The sequence below is a fragment of the Suhomyces tanzawaensis genome (genome assembly GCF_001661415.1).
Source record: "Suhomyces tanzawaensis NRRL Y-17324 unplaced genomic scaffold CANTAscaffold_5, whole genome shotgun sequence".
Classification (NCBI taxonomy): domain Eukaryota; kingdom Fungi; phylum Ascomycota; class Pichiomycetes; order Serinales; family Debaryomycetaceae; genus Suhomyces; species Suhomyces tanzawaensis.
This window is the reverse complement of record NW_017963640.1, coordinates 545,839-560,599: the sequence shown is the minus strand read 5'-3', so window position 1 is coordinate 560,599 and position 14,761 is coordinate 545,839. Positions and strand designations below refer to the sequence as shown.

At 44.3% G+C, this 14,761-nt stretch overlaps 8 protein-coding genes across 8 annotated transcripts; 5 read left to right on the top strand and 3 right to left on the bottom strand.

The window, feature by feature from the left end:
- Window positions 1–124: 124 nt before the first annotated feature.
- CANTADRAFT_53614 (uncharacterized protein) lies at window positions 125–2,767 on the top strand (the record flags this gene model as incomplete). Its single annotated transcript, XM_020210239.1, has 1 exon — window positions 125–2,767. The coding sequence occupies one exon, from the start codon at window positions 125–127 to the stop codon at window positions 2,765–2,767; it is 2,643 nt and encodes an 880-aa protein (XP_020063618.1).
- Window positions 2,768–2,784: 17 nt separating this feature from the next.
- CANTADRAFT_52501 (uncharacterized protein) lies at window positions 2,785–3,669 on the bottom strand (the record flags this gene model as incomplete). The annotated part of the gene is made up of 1 exon (XM_020210092.1): window positions 2,785–3,669. One exon carries the CDS (start codon window positions 3,667–3,669, stop codon window positions 2,785–2,787), a length of 885 nt encoding a protein of 294 aa, XP_020063617.1.
- Window positions 3,670–4,756: 1,087 nt separating this feature from the next.
- Window positions 4,757–6,226, top strand: STE50 (Ste50p; the record flags this gene model as incomplete). The annotated part of the gene is made up of 2 exons (XM_020210182.1): window positions 4,757–5,778; window positions 5,890–6,226. 2 exons carry the CDS (start codon window positions 4,757–4,759, stop codon window positions 6,224–6,226), a joined length of 1,359 nt encoding a protein of 452 aa, XP_020063616.1.
- A 287-nt stretch (window positions 6,227–6,513) lies between these two features.
- Window positions 6,514–7,011, top strand: RPL12 (60S ribosomal protein uL11; the record flags this gene model as incomplete). The annotated part of the gene is made up of 1 exon (XM_020206824.1): window positions 6,514–7,011. One exon carries the CDS (start codon window positions 6,514–6,516, stop codon window positions 7,009–7,011), a length of 498 nt encoding a protein of 165 aa, XP_020063615.1.
- A 446-nt stretch (window positions 7,012–7,457) lies between these two features.
- CANTADRAFT_22484 (uncharacterized protein) lies at window positions 7,458–8,703 on the top strand (the record flags this gene model as incomplete). Its single annotated transcript, XM_020206823.1, has 2 exons — window positions 7,458–7,473; window positions 7,529–8,703. 2 exons carry the CDS (start codon window positions 7,458–7,460, stop codon window positions 8,701–8,703), a joined length of 1,191 nt encoding a protein of 396 aa, XP_020063614.1.
- A 551-nt stretch (window positions 8,704–9,254) lies between these two features.
- On the top strand, window positions 9,255–11,482 carry UTP4 (Utp4p). The gene has a single exon (XM_020207802.1). It carries the CDS (start codon window positions 9,303–9,305, stop codon window positions 11,412–11,414), a length of 2,112 nt encoding a protein of 703 aa, XP_020063613.1. The 5' UTR covers window positions 9,255–9,302; the 3' UTR covers window positions 11,415–11,482.
- Window positions 11,483–11,569: 87 nt separating this feature from the next.
- Window positions 11,570–12,878, bottom strand: CANTADRAFT_26563 (uncharacterized protein). Its single transcript, XM_020207801.1, has one exon. The coding sequence runs from the start codon at window positions 12,820–12,822 to the stop codon at window positions 11,623–11,625; it is 1,200 nt and encodes a 399-aa protein (XP_020063612.1). The 5' UTR covers window positions 12,823–12,878; the 3' UTR covers window positions 11,570–11,622.
- Window positions 12,879–13,096: 218 nt separating this feature from the next.
- Window positions 13,097–14,425, bottom strand: ERG6 (sterol 24-C-methyltransferase). The gene has a single exon (XM_020207800.1). It carries the CDS (start codon window positions 14,400–14,402, stop codon window positions 13,275–13,277), a length of 1,128 nt encoding a protein of 375 aa, XP_020063611.1. The 5' UTR covers window positions 14,403–14,425; the 3' UTR covers window positions 13,097–13,274.
- Window positions 14,426–14,761: the final 336 nt, after the last annotated feature.

The window sequence follows — 14,761 nt, the reverse complement described above, 5'->3', positions numbered from 1 at the left end:
GTTGAAGCATTTACAGTAGATGACAAGCGAGTATGTACTTTTTCCAGACCCTTCGCATTGGCGACTGATGTCGCGGTTCTTCGCAGCCGATAAGAAATCGAGAAAATGTTTATCAGTAACTAAAATGTCCTTCCAGGAGTTGGAGCTGATCGACGGTGTCAGATTCAATTGGAACCTCTTTCCGAGTACCCGCCTTGAGGCCTCACAACTAAGCACCCCGTTGGCATGTTTGTATACCCCATTACATGAAAGAGACCTGGACTACCAACCCATTCCCACCACCACTGGGTATCCGATTCAATGCAATACCTGTCGTAATTACGTCAATCCCTTCATCAAGATTGACAGGAAAAACAACATGTGGTGGTGCCCGTTCTGCCAGAAGAAATCATACTTGCCTGATGACTACAAGTTACCTGAATCACCCCAGAGTGTGGACGAATGGCCCATTGAATTACGCCAAACGTCTTCAACCTTGGAATTCGAGCTTCCCGACACCATCACTGATGCAGTTTCTACCCAATTGCCTCTAGCATTTTTCATTGTCATCGATGTCTATCAACACATCGAGGATACACCGGATGACCCGTTCCGGGCTCTAAAATCCAGTTTGGTGAAGTTCATTGAGAGAATTCCCGTGGGCAGCTTGGTTGGATTGATCACTTACAGTGATACAGTCAGAGTACACAAAATCGGTAAGCCTGATCATGTTATTAACTTGAATGACATTTTACGTGACACTTCTGCCAACTATAAGGCAATATTTGACGAATCGACTATTGTAAAATGTTTGAAAATATTGGGACTAGAATCCAAGCCGTTGGATACCGACTGGAAAGAAAGTCCATTGATACAAGAGCAGATATTGACAGAGCTCAATCCCGAGAATAAGGCAGTCTTCCTCGAAAAGATTAGAAACGTGAAGCCTAAGCTTACTGACAGTTATCGACCCTCAAGATCGTCTGGATTGGCGCATTATGTTACAACAGTTCTTTTGTCAAGAGCATCGTACAAAAATTACCTTGGTAAAACTATCTTTTTTACTACAGGGCCATGTACCAGCTTTCCTGGAGTGGTCTTAGATTTGAAACAAGGCCAATCTATGAGGTCGCATACTGATATTCTGAATTTCAATGCTCCCCATTTTGTTCCTTCTCTGAGATTCTATCAGTGTTTGGGGTATATAGCAAATGGCCAAAGTATTGAGAGGGCATTTTCGATAAGCAAGTCGTCCTCAATGAAACCTAATAATTTCGGGTTATCACCTGGGGCACCCTCTTGGAACACAGATATTTTTGTGGGTTCCTTAGACCAAGTGGGAATCTACGAAATGAAGCATGCAGCCAATTTAAGCATGGGAAACATTTATTTGCTTGACTCATTCAAATCTTTCAAGTTGGAACAGTGCTTGGGACGAGCTTTCAATTCTTTTCCCACTAAAGTCTTTAACACCCTCACCATTGCTACATCACAGGATTTGAAAATATCTAAAATGATTGGTGATATTGGTTATCCCTTACCTTCGAGCTACGGACAGTCACTGAAATACTATGAACAGCACCATGATAAAATCTCAGACAATTTGACAAAGTTTGATTCTCCAGTAGCCAAGAAGTCGTTCACGAACAGGTGGTGGTTTAATCTGTTAACAAAAAATGTAACATTAGCATTTCAATTCGACATGAATACAAAAAGATCTTCCTCTGATCTAATGGCTAATGGGACTAGAGAGGCGTACATTCAGTTTCAATTGAAGTACTGGGATTTTGTTTCTAAGAGCTGGAAGCTTAGAATATCCACTATTGAAAAACAGACTACACTTTCTGTGCTGGTTTCCAGAAAATCGGGTTCTCCACAAAACACAAGAATCATCAAAGAGCACCAGCTCTTGAAAAGTTTTGATCAGGAGTGTTGGATGATTATTCTCAGTAGACTACTAATCAGCAAGATTGACAGTTCACTAGGATACGATCGGGTCGATGACTTAAAAGATCTCTTGGATAGTACTTTTGTGAGATTGTTGTTCTATTTTGGAGGGGTCAAATTGGACTTGAGTAGCTCAAACTCCCACAACCCATATCTCAGACTTCAGCAGATTTATACAATGAACGAGCATTTCAAGCTTTTACCTGCATTGATCTATCACTTCAGGAGAAATACTCAACTTTTTAGCATTTTCAATTCAAGTCCTGATGAAATTGCATACTATCATTCTTCTTTTTTGAAAATGAGCTGTGATTTATCCCTTAAGGTTGTTCAACCTCAATTGTTCGAAATATCTATCGAGAGTACAAAAGAAGTTCCATTGGACTCAAGCTCTTTAAGCATGTGCCCGGAGGACCTGTTCTTGATAATGGATACTGTTTTTCAGATTATAGTATTTAAGCTGCAAGCAAGCTTAAAACTACACCTGTCAAATAATGACGAATTTTTCACCGAAAGAACTTCTGAAATTGCATTACCAATGAGTTTTGTAAACCCTATTTTGGCAAAAAGAGATGCAGTGATTCCCAACTTGGTATTGACTCAAACCAATCACTCGCAATCAAGGTTTCTTGTCTCCCGACTAAATCCGAATGATAAGGACGATACACAAGTGCAAGTAGAGAAGAATACCAAGAGTTCCGGATTTTGGGATAAGTTTAAGCAACTCACCATAGCCCCACCCAGTTACAATGTCATGAAAACCGATGATTTGAGCTTGAGACAGTACTACGATGGGTTAGTTCTTTTGGTTAAAAGCTATAAGATTGGGGACGACGAATAATTCTACAAACGATGCAACTATTCAATTGTTGCTAGGAACTTGATCACGGTGTTGATGAAATCTTCTCTGGTTCCTTCGTCGGAGTTAGAGTCGATGGCATGTGTTGCTCCTTGCAATACTTTACTCAAAGGACTCCAGTACTTAGGATCGGTGGCTTGTTTCCAATGGGTCACCAACTTGTCCTTGTCGACAGTGGCGGGAACAAACTCATCCTTAGAGCCATATAATACCAACAAAGGTCTATTGACCACACCGAAGGTCTGAGCATAGTCGGCCTCAGTCAAGTATGAAGAGAAGTAGTCGTCATCGCCACGAGGATGGCATAGCGAGTAGAATCTGTAGGCAGTGATTGGAGTACCAAAAACCGCTTTCCTGAATTTTTCAGGCAAAATATGGTCCAGGTTGCCCTTCAAGATATAGTCCTGGTATACTTCTTCTGCCAAAGCGTTTAATTTAGGGCCACCTATGCCTTCGTAGTCGGACACCGGAGCCTGTAAAATGCCTGCATCAACTGGGGCATCGAATCCTGGCTGACGCGATGCCTTACTCAAGTATTCCATAGTGTCCTGGCACCCAGTCAGATGGCCCAAGAGCACGACGTGGGACCTGTTGCCGCCAGGGGCCGATCGGAGGTACTTTACCAATTGGCTAATTTCACGGGCGTCGTTCTTCAACGAGGAGGTCCCGTAGCCGTTGTAAGAGGAGCTGATGAGGATCTGCACGAGCGACCATCCGTGGACGGCCAATTTGGCGGCCAATTGGGCAGTGTAAGGAACGTTGAGAAGGCCATCGCCCAATCCTGCAACAAAAAGCACTACTTTGGTGTTGGAGGGGCTAGCGTTGCCAAACTCGAATGCAGTGAGGTTACTGCCGTAATGGTGGAGGGTGCCGGGGTAGGACATGATATGGTAGCAATTGGGTTTTCAGAACGCCAAAGGGTGGAGCAATACGAACAACTAAGCCCTCGCTAACCATCAATAATAGCCACAATAGATTGATAACCCTGGCAGGCGCGGCTGCAATATGCAGAGTGCGATAGCCTCCCTGGCCAGCGATGGACGCCAGGGCTTATGGGCTTGTGTTCTTGTGGGCTTGTGGGAGCTCGTAGTGCTACATCTGTTCGCTGGATGATGGCAGGCGCCCATCTGCGGTGGTGGCGTCGCCTCTGGTTGTAAGAAATAGCCGCCTTCCAGCGACCATTGTGCTGAGTGATTACCCTTCAAAGTTTGTATAGCAATAGTTTGGTCTTACCAATAAACCAATATATTCCCAATAAATCTCCGCTGCAGTCGCTCAGGTAGCAAAGTAGCCACCTTTCACTACAGATTGACTAGTGAGCTTGTAAGGGTTCCTCGTATTTCACGTAGTTGCACGAAGTATTCCAGAAAAAACCTCTATTGCAATACTCTGAAACTCCTCTCACGAGATGTCGGAAACCTCCCGCTCGTGTGAAAAGTAGTGACGTGTCTGGAGGGCCCTTTTCCCCGTAATCCGAATGGTTCAAAACAGATCACATATTTAGTGACGTCCCGTTAACTAAAGCTACGAAAATCAGTGGGGATTGCGGATTCACACTAGATATCCGGCAGTAAAGAGGAGAGACGACATTTACTTGTAACATTAGATGCCATAGTAGCAGCTTTTCCGGCCATCCTTCCATCCACCACACAACCCCCTCCCGCACAGGCATGAGTGTGCCGCCACGCCTCGCAGCCCGTGGTGCCAATTCAGGGAACTCTGTTTATAGACAAAAGTCAGTGCCCAAACGAGCACTTGAAACTCGCAACTATTTCCGCATAAAAAGCTGTGTCAACACATTCTAGATCGTAGCCACTGATCAGAACATTCTTTGTCCATACACCAGGCCCACACACCACCGCATCTTACATATACGGAGGAATCGAACTCGATCGTGCCGGGAAGTTATTTATAGATACCATAGATATAGTTGGCCCTGTCCTGATTGTCCCATCGCCATCCCTATGCACCATGTCATCCCCATCGAACGAGTCTTTCTTGCAGTGGGACCCGGCCCAAGTGGCCAGCCACGTAAGATCGGTGTTGTCGGAAGAACACAAAGGGTTGGCCGAAAGCTTTCTCCACCATAAGATCGAGGGCTCGCTCCTCCCCTTCATCACCACGGAACACCTCAAGGAGCTCGGAATTGCCCAGCTCCTGACCCGCTTGGCGGTCAAGAAGTCGTTCACCGACCTCATCACTGCCCATCACCAGAAGTACCCCCTCCAGTCCATGAATGACCCCGAGTACAAGCTCAACAACATCAACATCAACACCAACTACGTCAGCATGGAGTCGTTGTCCCTTTCGTCTGTCCTCATGCAAGACATGTTCAAGAAGTTAGGCCATCTCATGCAGCAGCAGATCCAGTCCAGTGAGCCATCTCCAGTTTCTCCTAACCAGAACCTGTTGGATATCAAGCGGTTGAACGAAAACTTCATTAAATTGAAAACAGACTTGATCCCGGTGATCAGGCTACTCAAGGATTCCAAGCCTTTACCCACACCCACCCTTGATCCGGGAACAAGCTCGTCCAATGTTGATTCCCCCACCCTTTCCATTCTGAGCTCGCAGTCCGAATCGGCGGGCTCTTGGGCGGATCCACTTTCTGACTTTGGAACCATCACTTCCAACTCTACATTTGCGCCACACCGTCAGAATGTATCCCGAAGTAACAGTGTTAGTAACAATGGCGGGAACGTGAGCAATAGAAGCTCCTATAACCTTCCAAGTCCGACATATTCAAAGCGTTTCTCCTCAGGGTCTCAGTTTTCATTAGGGACAGGTAAAATAATTCTGCAGTCAATTCCTAAAATCCACGAGACCAGAACCCAGGCTGATTTCACTCTTCCTAAGATAATTCCCGATAACTCCAATAAAGACGGAGAAGCCTTAAGACCTAGACTTGTCGAAACTAAATCGTCCAGCTCAACTACCACCATCAATACCCTTGGCAATGTTCCCGGAACTCCAACCACCCCGACAATGAACAAGTTTGGACAAGGGGGACTTTCTAGCAAGCCTACATTAAAGCTGCATGGCTCACAAACATCTGCACATACATCACACACAACCCACACCTCGCACACTGCGCACACCTCGAGCACGGCCCCCTCGCAACCATCTAACGAGCCATTGAAGCAATTGCGTGCTTCTACGGAGGATTCTTGTCTCAAGATATTGCAGCAGGCAATGAAACGTCATCATATCCCGCGAGATGACTGGTCCAAGTACGTGTTGGTCATCTGCTACGGAGACAAGGAAAGAATCTTGAAGTTGGCGGAGAAGCCGGTGATAATCTTTAAAGAGTTACAGGAATTGGGCAAACATCCTGCCATCATGTTGCGACAATTGGCCACAACTGCCACGACAGAAACAGGATCGGACGAGCTATACGAAGACTCCCGGATAGGAGACGATATTCCTGGAGGAACATTGTAATGATTAATGAATGTACGAATACTAGAACTGATAAATGTAGTAAGGATTCCATCCCGATGATGACATCACCAGGTTGCAACCTAGGGCTCAAGCCCTGGAGAGCGCGCTCAGCACATGACCCGCATCCTTTTTCCACGTGAACGTCTCCTGCACCCAGGGCTACGATCTGAAGTTTGGATGTTCTCGCGACACCCGCACCGATGGTGTGGTGAAAAAATTCTTCCTCACTTTATAACTTGAATCTTTTTACTTTCTTCATAGGTAGATAATATTAACAGTAAGTCAAGATGCCTCCAAAATTCGATCCTAGTGAGGTTAAATTCCTTTACTTAAGAGCCGTCGGTGGTGAAGTCGGTGCTTCTTCCGCTTTAGCTCCTAAGATTGGTCCATTGGGTTTGTCCCCAAAGAAGGTTGGTGAAGATATTGCCAAGGCCACCAAGAACTTCAAGGGTATCAAGGTTACTGTTCAATTGAGAATTCAAAACAGACAAGCCACTGCCTCTGTTGTTCCATCTGCTTCTTCTTTAGTCATTACTGCCTTGAAGGAAGCCCCAAGAGACAGAAAGAAGGAAAAGAACGTCAAGCACAACGGTAACATTCCATTGGAAGAAATCTTTGAAATTGCCAGAACCATGAAGGAAAAGTCCTTCGGTAAGAACTTGGCCTCTGTCACCAAGGAAATCTTGGGTACTGCCCAATCCGTTGGATGCCGTGTCGAAGGAAAGAACCCTCATGACATCATCGAAGCCATCAACGATGGTGAAATTGATGTTCCAGAAAACTAAACTAATTTTATGTACAAAAGTGTTTGATAGGGTTTAATTGATATTCTTACGTTTCACTATGTCAAGGTTTGCCAGGTCTAATTTTGATATTGTAGACCTCTACTGTTTGCCAACACTCTGGTGCCAAATCTTATCTTATGATATGCTATATTTGGTTCCTATTTTGGTGCAAACTAGAATCTTAGCTGACTACTCACCATCACTCTCCTTTTCAATGAGGGTGATCTGGTCCATTTCATTAGCTCAAATTTGTAAATTATGTCTCTTTTTTTGGTGTTCCCATGAACTTCGCCATCATCTGCATGTCGCATTTCCATGTGGTTAACTCACTAATTCTCACGTGCTAAGTCTCTCCTCCAAACATCCCCAGTTTCTGTCCGACCCCAGGTTCAAAGCAATTTGTCTGTCCTCACAGTACATATCCATAAACCTCCGTTCATCACATCATGTCAGATTCAATTGGTACGTGACATGCCCCGCATGGTTCCTTCATTGTAACCTTGTATACTAACAATAGATCGTGTGTTTGTTAAAGCAATCACCACCATTAGAGCATTATCGTCCCGTTCCAACTATGGCTCATTGCCCAGGCCGCCTGCAGAGAACAGAATTAGATTGTATGGGTTGTACAAGCAGGCAACGGAAGGCGATGTGGAGGGCATTATGCCCAGACCAATTGGTTTCACCATCGAGGACGAAGGGGCAAAGAAGAAATGGGATGCTTGGAAGCGTGAGGAAGGGATTTCCAAAACGGAGGCCAAGAGAAGGTACATTTCCTATCTCATCGATACAATGAAGATATACGCCAGTGGGACTTTGGAGGCAAGAGAGTTGTTGAGTGAGCTAGAGTACCTCTGGGACCAAATCAAGGACCTACAATTCAATTCTGACGAAGAGAACGACCACCCTATACCATTACCATCGCGGTCGCCTCTGTTCAGCCAGGCTGATCAATCGGACAAGTTCTCCACAGGTACCCCCAGCATAGTGCCAAATACTCAATACCGAAACAATTTACAGAAGATATATTCCCATTCCAGAAGAAGCACAATGCTCTCAATTAATGACTACGTCAACCAACAACGTCAACAATCCACTTCCGCTGCTGCTGGACAAGCTACTGGAATTTCTGGGGTTGGCACCGCGTCTGTGTATTCGTTGCCCCTTAGCGAAGCTCCAAGATATGGAACCCAGTCTGCGCGTTCATTGCCTCGGAATCCCATCCAGAATGCTCCAAACGTAGCTCCCGTTGCATCAAACTCTTCTGGAGAGTTTAAAACATGGCAGAATGAGATCAATGCGGTTATCAGGAAACTCTCTCATGAATATGATTCAAACAGAAGGGCCGAAGGATTTAGAGGTAGCTTACCTGGAAACATCCCTGAGGATGACGAACAGGACTTAAACTCAATTTTGAAGCTTAGGATACTCCGTATTTTGAGAATTGTTGGAAAGAATAGTCTTCACTTCTTGAAGAATTTTTCCATCAGTTTGTTGGCCATCTTATTTTTGACATGGTTGGCGAAAAAGAACGTCATAGTCAAGAGAACCTTGGTCGACGTTCCTTCTGCGGCTGGGGCTTCGAACAAACAAGCACAAGAGTTAGTTATCAATATGATAATCAACACTGATGAGAATAAGTGGTTCATCAGATTACTTTCATTCCTTAATAGTTTTGTTGGTTTTGTCTAATAAATCTCCGGTTTCTAAGATACTAAACCGTAAATAGAGCATACGAGACGAATACGACACATGCATTCATTATCTAGAAAAGTAAATTATTTATATGAAGAATGGTTCTCCCAGCGATTTTAAGAATTACGGTAATATCCCTTCTACAATAGCGTATGACTGATCATAATTTCTGGGTATCGTCTCAAGCTTCCTTTTTTCAAGCTATTTAGCAAGTTTTGATTAAAACTAAACTTAGACTCTTTAGAGAAAAACTCAACATGCTAATTGAACTAGCTAACTATACTGATGGAACTGCTTACACAACTTCCAACTACGGGTATAGATAAATTTTGTGGAATAAAATTTACACCGAACTATAAGCGTGTGCTTTAAGTTAGGAACCCATTGATATTATCTCTTTGAGATGAATTTTTGCTTAATAACCCCAACCCGGAAGCTCCACAAGCTTCTTCTACCAGAAGAGGGGTCCCATCGTACTCTTGCCATGGATGCTTGATATCAATTCTTGCACCCATACGTGAAGACACATCACGTGATCAACTACTTTTCTGAGATGAGATGACAATTTTTCATTCTTCCATCACTACAACACCACAATGGATATTCATAGGTGTAGATTTGTGGACTATACTCCACATACGATCACTTCAACTGCATTTTCTCATACTTCGGTCACCAACAGGAATACCCCTAATGATTTAAGATTGGCCGTAGGAAGAAGTAACGGTGACATCGAGATTTGGAACCCAAAGAATAACTGGATCCATGAATTAACCTTGCCAGGCTCAAGTGGCAGATCTGTTGAAGGGTTAGTATGGTGTACTGGTGAGGACGAGTCTCCAAGATTATTTTCTATCGGAGGTTCTACATACATCACTGAATGGGACTTGAAGACCCTCAAGCCAGTCATAAATTATGATTGTAACGCCGGAACCATCTGGTCGATAGATATCAGCAGAAACCAGAAGAAATTGGCCGTTGGTTGTGATGATGGTAGTGTGGTTATGATTGACATCAGTGGAGGGTTCGGATCGTTGGAACATGATAACATATGTCAGAGACAAGATGCCAGAGTTTTGACTATCAAGTGGTACGAGAATGATATGTTGATTGGTGGATGTTCTGATGGTAGAATTAGATCCTGGGCAGCTTCAGGTGACTCTAAGGGTAGAATATTATCTACTATGAGAGTTGATAAATCCAAGATCGAAAGTACATTGGTCTGGTCCATTATAGTCTTGCCAAAGAAGAAACAGATTGTCAGTGGAGACTCCACTGGCTCTGTGAAATTTTGGGATCTTGAACAATTCACATTGTTGCAAAGTTTCAACAAGCACGAGGCCGATGTTTTGAGTTTGGATTTCGATGTGCAAGAGGAGAAGATCTTCTCAGCTGGTGTGGACAGAAAGATTCATCAATATAACTTGATTCAAACCAAGTCAACAACCAAATGGGTTCACAGTTTTAACAGGTTATTGCACTCTAATGATATCAGATCCATGTCCATTTTCGAAAGTAAATCTCACAACTGGTTGATTAGTGGTGGTGTAGAGAGATGTCTAGTGATACAATCAGTCCAAAACTTTTATGATGGAAAGTACAAGAAGTTAAGTATAAACCAGCAAAAGTCGAACGTTTTGGTCAATGAATTGAAGTCGTTGGTTGTGTTATGGCAAGACCAAACCATCAAAATCTGGAGAATCACTGATGGAAAATACAAATTGATCTCAAAGTTGACGCTTAATGATGATGAAAACATCACCAGTGTCGATATGAATGACGAAGGAAGCTTGTTAGCAGTTGCCAGATTATCATCAGTCAAAGTATTCGAGTTGGTGGAGCAAGAGAAAACCCTAAAGTTGAAGGTTCAAAAGATTAGGGATGATAATTTCGATAGTTTAGTTCAAGGGGGAAAGATTGTAAAATTATATGACTCAAACAAATTAATAGTGGTGACTTCAGATGAAGAAATCTACAAATTCATTATTGATAATGATGCCAAAACAATAAGTTTGGATGATGAGATCGAACTTTTGGAATCATCTAATGCTTCTAAGGCAAGAATTTCTTACATTTCCAACATTAACAACTTAATTATATCACCAGACGAGCAAAACTTGGCCATTTCTAGATTCAATGGTTCTATTGAGATTTACTCATTATCTGAGTCTTCCAACGGTCATTTGGTTTCCAAATTAACCTCCTACCCTCATTTGTTGGAGTTTACCAGTAGCGACAAGTTGGTTGTTATGAACGAAGAAAACAAAATTTACGAATTCTTCATTGCATCTGATTCCAAGTCGTTGTTGACTCCATGGTCCAAAAGAAATAGTGAAGTGTTACCAAAACAATTTTTGGTCTTGGAAAGACCTCAAGGTGTGTTCGTGAAGGGGTCAAAATTATGGACCTATGGGTCTAATTGGGTTTCTTACTTCGACTTATCTTTGAACTTGTTACATAAGGAAGAATCCAAGAAGAGAGGTAGAGAGGAAGAAGAAAGAAAGGATAAGCCAAACGGTGACACCGAGCAAAATGATGGCGAAGACGTCGATGAAGATGTTGAAGACAAATCCTATTGGATTACTACGAAGTACAGACCTGTTATGAAGGTCGAAAACTTCGGCCTGAATGAGATTATCGTGGTTGAAAGATCGCAATTCTCATTGCCACACACCCCAGCATTCAACTTGCCTAAGTTAAGAATTTAGGACAATAAATGGTCATTTCAAGTGATTTAAATAACGGTTGTAGCAATTACGTTTTTATAGAGTCGAAGCGTTTTGTACATCAAAAGAAGAATGTAGTTGCGTGGTACAGATTCCTATACAGGGCTACATATTTCAATATTACACAATTATCATAAGGCATCGTATTTTCTAGTGTGCTATACAAGAGATGCGGTTAATTTCGAAAAACTTAGATCTCGGGTACGATTCTGGCACCCTGGAAGAAAACTCTGGCAGCAGCACCTCCACCCATCAAACACTTTTGAGGTTCACCATCGTCACCCTTGTCTTCACCCTTGAGGCCCCATCCCTTTTTGCTGTCAAATTCTCTCTTGTACTTGTGTTCATATGTCTCCTTGTAAGTATTGTGAGGTTCAAAACTCTGGAGGTACAATCCATCCTTTGGATCCTTCATGTACTCGTAGAACATGATCAAGTGTCTTCTCACTTCGGTGTGAATTTTTTGGGGCAAGCCATCTGGGGCCTCATCTCCAACGAACAAGAGATAGTCAGCCAAGCCTTCCAACAACAATTGCACAAAGTAGGAAGGATCTCTCCAGTATCTCAACTCATCGGGGTAGTCACGATCGTAGAAGAATACGCCTCTGTTAATAGCAGCCTTAGCCAAGTCGTCGGCGATAGCCTTCCACTTGGAGTCCTTGGTGTGGTGGTACAAAAGGGAGGCGGCAGACAAGGTGGTCCCGGTGTTGTAGGACCACTTGACGTCATCGACATCTGTGGAGTCCAAACCAACACCATCCTTGATCAACTTGTCTTCAGGATCCTGAAGCACCTTAATCTGCCAGTCGATACACTTAGCTGCAAAATCGATGTAGATCTTGGCTTCGTTAGGAATGAAGCTGGCGATTTGCAAGCAACACTTGGCGACTTCTGCTGTGGTACAGGAGTTGAGCAAGGTCTTGGACACGTGCCAGCGCATACCACCCTTGGTCTTCGCATTGGGGTCATCGTTCCATCCTCCCATCAAGAACCGGACCAATTCACGGCCCTGGTCCAAGTACTTCTTGTCGCCGGTGACTTCGAAGGCAGTGAGCATGGCACTGCACACCTGGGCGTCATCATCGTAGTAGATGTCCTTGTCGTTGCCGTTGTTTTCAGCGGCTGAGAACCCCTTGAGATGGGGGTTCTTGTACTTTTGGAAGATTTCAATGGCAGCAGGAACCAATGGTCTTAATTCCTTGTAGATTCTTGCACCGTCAACCACAGCCTGGGAAGCGACGGCCACGGCCCACACCACGAATCTGTCGTTGTTGTAGCAGCCGCTACACTTCTTGGGGGCAACGAAGGTGCCCTTGTGGGAGTTGTAGTAAACTTGCCAGAAGTTGCGGACAATCTCGTAGCCTTCGAGGTTGGGGTTTTGGAGAACCATTTTTGATAATTGAGCAATTGGCGATGGGGGTGGGCAATTGGGGGATTATATATACATTGTCTGTATAAAGGTTGCTACTTGATAATCGATGTGAAATTACCTGATGGTCCCAATTGGGAAACCGCCGCAGCTGGTGCGGGCGAAGCAATCACGCCGATGTGCCTCGGACATCGTGGCCGGGGGTGTGCAGGAGCGTGGAACTGGGTGAGAGAATTGGATGCAGTATTCCAGGAACTGAAATGGATCAGAAAGCACTATTAATGTTACAGGAACTGTCAATACTGAACATGCATTATGTACAGGAAATTGTATGAATCTATCCTAAAAATGTATTCCCAATTTTGCAGGATATGAACCTATCCTAAATATCCATTATTAATCTTACGGAACTTATAGCCTGAATCTATACTGAATATGCATTATTAATGTTACAGGAGAACTGAATGGGTAACTTACTTAGCGTCCAAAGGCTTTCTGACCACAAACAACATCATTGGGGTGAACAACTTCTTGCGACCACCCTCAACCAAGTTGACAGCAGCATCTTCCAAGGCGTCGGTGACCTGGGCAGAACCCTTAGGAGCAAAACCAACCTTTTCCATTATGGTGACAGCACCCTTGGTGACGGCTCTACCGATGCGCGAGGTTCTGAAAACGGTGTAGTAGTCGGACAAGTGTTGGCAGTGCTTCATTTCACCGCTCAATGGGTAGTACCATGGGATTTCGTCATCGACATCGGCCAAGTCTTGTTCGTACTCGATCTTGAACCCGACGTTCTTCAAGGCTTGCTCGGCAACCTCTCTCTTGTACATCTTAGGGATACCGTCACCGACTTCGATACCGTAGGCAATCTTACGGTGCTCTTCGTTGTTTTCGTCATACTTGTCGGTCATGACCCACTCGTAAACACCGAAAACACCACCTGGCTTCAACACCTTGTAGATTTCCGAGTAGACACCTTCCAACACTGGAGCGTGCACGGTAGCCTCGATGGCATACACGGCATCGAAGGACTCTGGCTCGAAGTCCATCTTCATGAAGTCACCCTTGACGTAGGACAACTTGTTGTCCAACTTGTATTGCTTGGCGTAGTGTCTGGCTCTTTCGATCTGGTAATCGTTGTTGTTCAAACCGACAATTTCACAGTTGGTGAATCTGGTGATTTCTCTACCTGGACCACCAACACCACATCCGACGTCCAACACCTTCATGTTGGCGGACAAGTTCATCTTGTGGGCCAAGTAGTGCTCGTGTCTGGCGGTGGCTTGTCTGAAAGCTTCACCCTTGTAGTATCTGGAGAAGTGGAAGGAAGATCCCCATCCGTACTCGTAGAAGTCAGTGACCAAGTTGTAGTAGTGGTGGGTTAATTGGGAGTAGTCTTCCAAACGCTTGTCTTCGTCGTCCTTTGTGACACCTCCGTCCCAGTGCTTGAAGTATCCTTCGTTGGCCACTTGGGAAGCATCCTTGGCCTTGGCCATGAGGGCCGACAATCCGGTCTTCTTGTAGGAGTCACCGTGTAAGGCCTTGGTGAACTGGGAGTCTCTTTCGAAATCCTTGTTAGAAGCTTTGGTTGTGGACATTATGCTATCTATAGAGTTGAATCAATATGATAAAAATCAATCACGGCACTTCGACCTTTATATACTGGTGCCGATGTCACCGCCCGAAAAGATTTACTCTTTTGTGGCCGTATTTTTCTGTCGTTCCCGTCGTACGCAATTCGTTCCTCGTTTACCACTCGTTTAGGGTGTGTATACACAAAGACGCGTACCGAGGAATGCTGAGGTACTTGGATCAACATAAACCCGGTTGATTACTGTAGGCGTGATGGACAGTGTGGTAGTAAGGATTTTTCCACTCATCGTCAATCAGTGGTGAGATGGCGTACAGAGGCCAAAAGTGACCAGTTTGACAAGTTCAAACTGGCCGTCGTGTCAAC